The sequence below is a fragment of the Adiantum capillus-veneris genome, chromosome 3 (assembly GCF_014529385.1).
Source record: "Adiantum capillus-veneris isolate H3 chromosome 3, ASM1452938v2, whole genome shotgun sequence".
Taxonomy (NCBI): Eukaryota; Viridiplantae; Streptophyta; class Polypodiopsida; order Polypodiales; family Pteridaceae; genus Adiantum; species Adiantum capillus-veneris.
The window spans coordinates 115734840-115737813 of record NC_140933.1 but is presented as its reverse complement, the minus strand read 5'-3'; the positions used below and the strand labels follow the sequence as shown (position 1 = coordinate 115737813).

General features: G+C 44.7%; 1 protein-coding gene across 1 annotated transcript; it reads left to right on the top strand.

Annotated features, from left to right (window-relative positions):
• The first annotated feature begins 785 nt into the window (after positions 1-785).
• LOC147461535 (small heat shock protein, chloroplastic-like) lies at positions 786-2096 on the top strand. Its single transcript, XM_086509053.1, has 3 exons — positions 786-940; positions 1029-1241; positions 1394-2096. Exons 2-3 carry the CDS (start codon positions 1067-1069, stop codon positions 1807-1809), a joined length of 591 nt encoding a protein of 196 aa, XP_086365179.1. The 5' UTR covers positions 786-940; positions 1029-1066; the 3' UTR covers positions 1810-2096.
• Positions 2097-2974: the final 878 nt, after the last annotated feature.

The following is a 2974-nucleotide window of genomic DNA, read 5'->3' as shown; positions in this document are numbered from 1 at the left end:
TTCAATGTTGATTGCAGGTGATGTTTCACCCTCTTCCTATGCTATGGCACTCTGCTTGTAATTAAGCGGGCCCTCCATCTCCTCAAGTCCCTCGGTCTATTGGGGAGTGCTCTTACCCCCCTCGCATGTGGAGGGTACCTTTGGCATCCCAAAACAAGGATAAATGAGGGTTAGATTTGGTGTGGTGACTGCTTTGTAGGGTTCTTGCATTTCACAACTTGTCGACATGGGCATTGATGAAAGGGTACACACATGAAGGGAAAGATTGCTGCAACGTCTAGAGGAAGCTGACAAGGCAAGCAAATTCTACCCACAATGTCCATGCCCTAGAAGTAGGATTGCTATGTACTTTTCCGCCGCGTTCCCAATTTCCCTGCCTGCTGATGAGTCCACCATGTGAGCGAAATGTGTGTGCAACCTAGTGCATTGCCCCTAAAAAACAAGAAGCAATGTTTACCTCCCGCTTTGAGATGGCCACGCATGAGCTGGCTTAGGCTGGGTTCACATCGCGCGACGAAAGAGCAGAGAATCTCCTGCGAGCCAATCAAAACCTCTCTTTCTCGCTGCCTTGTTCACATGAGCTGGCAGAAGCTGCTGACTAGGCTGCCGCATGGAGGAAGAATTTTCGTTTTTCTCTTCCACCCTGACCTTTTTTTCTTCCAACCCCCCCGTGAGCACTTCCACCCTGATGCCTTTCTTTTGCAGCCAATGCTTGCCATGGACCGCCTTATGTGAACACTAGTGCGGCGGAAGAGCTGAGCACCCGCCTGGAAAACTTGCGAGTGACGTAAAATAAAACTTTAAACTGTCTTTAGAACCGAGTTCGAACTTTCCAGAAGATTCGCAGGGTAGCTTGGGGTTGCTATTTCTTCAGAGCGTTCTGTATGTGGCATTTTTGAACGAACCATATAGCATCTCGATCGATACCTTCTTTACCAAGGTAAGACCTTCACGAGCTCTGCGTCTGCGTCTTTCTTCTTCTTGCTTCGTCTTTGGTGTCAGCTCTCCTAAGTTCCCCATGCTTCCAGCTAGCTTTGCTTGCAGTGTTGCAGCAGTTTGACTTCAGATGGCTTCACGCATTCTCGCCCGGAGACTATCTGCTCTTGGCAAGGCTTCGTTCGAACCTTCCCCTTGTTGTAGAGGGTTTGCAAACGCTTGCCTGAAGTTTCAAGATGTTGACGATGTGGATGCAGGCTCCAGTCGACGGGCGTCATCACCCCAGTACACTGTGCCTCTCTATGGTATGTGGTTGTGCATGCGCTTGTGTTAGTCGGTGGTTCGCTGTTGTAGATTTGCTAGGTTTCACGTTCATATGGGAGTTCACCATGATTCACTCCAGTAGAGTCGTTTGGTTGGTTTTGCTCACCACTTGTGTTTGCGTTTTGCCATTCAGATATGTTTCCGTTAGGTAGAGGATCATCTCTTCTGGGCCTGAGGGATATTGTGGATGATGTCTTTGGCAGTGTCTCCAAGTTGGAAGGCCAACACCTCCGTGGCAACAGCCGAGCCGCTTGGGATGTTGTGGAGGATGAAAAAGCCTTTAAGCTGCGTCTTGACATGCCTGGCTTATCTAAGGAAGAAGTTAAAGTTGATGTAGAGGAAGGCAACCTTATGATCAAAGGTGAGAAGAAGCCAGGTACAGAGGATGATTGGTCCAGGAGAAGCACAGGCTCATACAATATCAAGATCAAGCTTCCAGACAATGTGAGAGTAGATGCAATTAAGGCTGAGTTGAAGAATGGTGTCCTGCGCATCACTTCTCCCAAAATGGATGAGACCAAGAAGAGAGTTACTGTCTCTATTGATTAATACAGATATATGCAAGCTACCATGGCCTCTTTGAGTGCTGGTTATTGCTTTTTTGATTTTACATCTTCGGCACTTTGAAGCACTTGGTGATGAAGCTTGTCACCTCAAGTTTTTAACCATTTGGGAGAGTCTTGACACGTACAGAAAAGTTAATACCCCCATGATGATCAGGCCTGGGATTTTTTTCTGTTTTATTATGTGTGGCCTGACTTTATGAGCTTAATAGGTGCAGACTCTGTTTGCTTCCACAGCTTCCTTAAAAGACTATATTGTGGGTTGCTTAGTTATTTGAGGGATGTGTTTAGACATGCATTGAATGTGTGAAAAGATCTTGTGAGGTTAAGCTGGTACTGTCAGTGCTGGATATGTATGCTTGACGAGCTGTGAACTTCGGCAGATTTGATTTTATTCATTATGTGCTCGCTTAGTTGGTGCAGCATGTGGTTATCACAGCTTCTTAAACTTTTTTCCTCTCGAATACTGCATTGTGAGATGTTTCAGTTGCTTGAAAGATGAGTGTGATAGGTACTGAAGTCTTGAAAGAATTTTGTTTCTTTCTTGCGAAGGTTGTCAGTGTTTTTTGGAATTCTGACTAGCTGTGGACTTGGGCAGATGTGATATTTTCTCGGATGTTATGCAATATTTACTGCTCTCCTTTATGTGCATCTGTCAAGTCATCATGGATTTGAGGATTGTGGAAAGCAAGTAGATATTGGTTGATGGGTATTTGCTTTAGTATGCACATAACCTGTTGTCTGCTTGTGATGAAAGCAAGTACGGATGAAGGTCTTCGAGAATTGATATCATGGCTTTGTGGTTTTGATGTGGTGGGTAAATCAATGAAGATTATCTTAACTCTTATGTAGACTAAGAGATGAGGATGCAGCACATGCCTAACCTTGCTGTTGTCTGGTTGAAGTACAAAGAACGATTGCTACTCTTTCATCTCATTCTTTCATCATCTCTTTTGACCACCCTTGTATCTGAAAGGACTGTGGTTATATATTATCTTGCTTCACCAACATTTTCCAAACTTAATAACCAATATGCTTACTGTGTGTAGCTTTACAGTAGGAGGTTAACTATTATCCATGCCTTTTGTGTTGCTACTCGTCTACGAGGAAGGATGTTTTTTCCTCGAGAATTCTTGGAACTCATTGCAAAA

Coding starts and splice junctions, on each gene's coding strand:
- LOC147461535 (XM_086509053.1), top strand. CDS start 1,067: ATGGCTTCACGCATTCTCGCCCGGAGACTATCTGCTCTTGGCAAGGCT. Junction 1,242..1,393: donor GTACACTGTGCCTCTCTATG/GTATGTGGTTGT, acceptor TTTGCCATTCAG/ATATGTTTCCGTTAGGTAGA.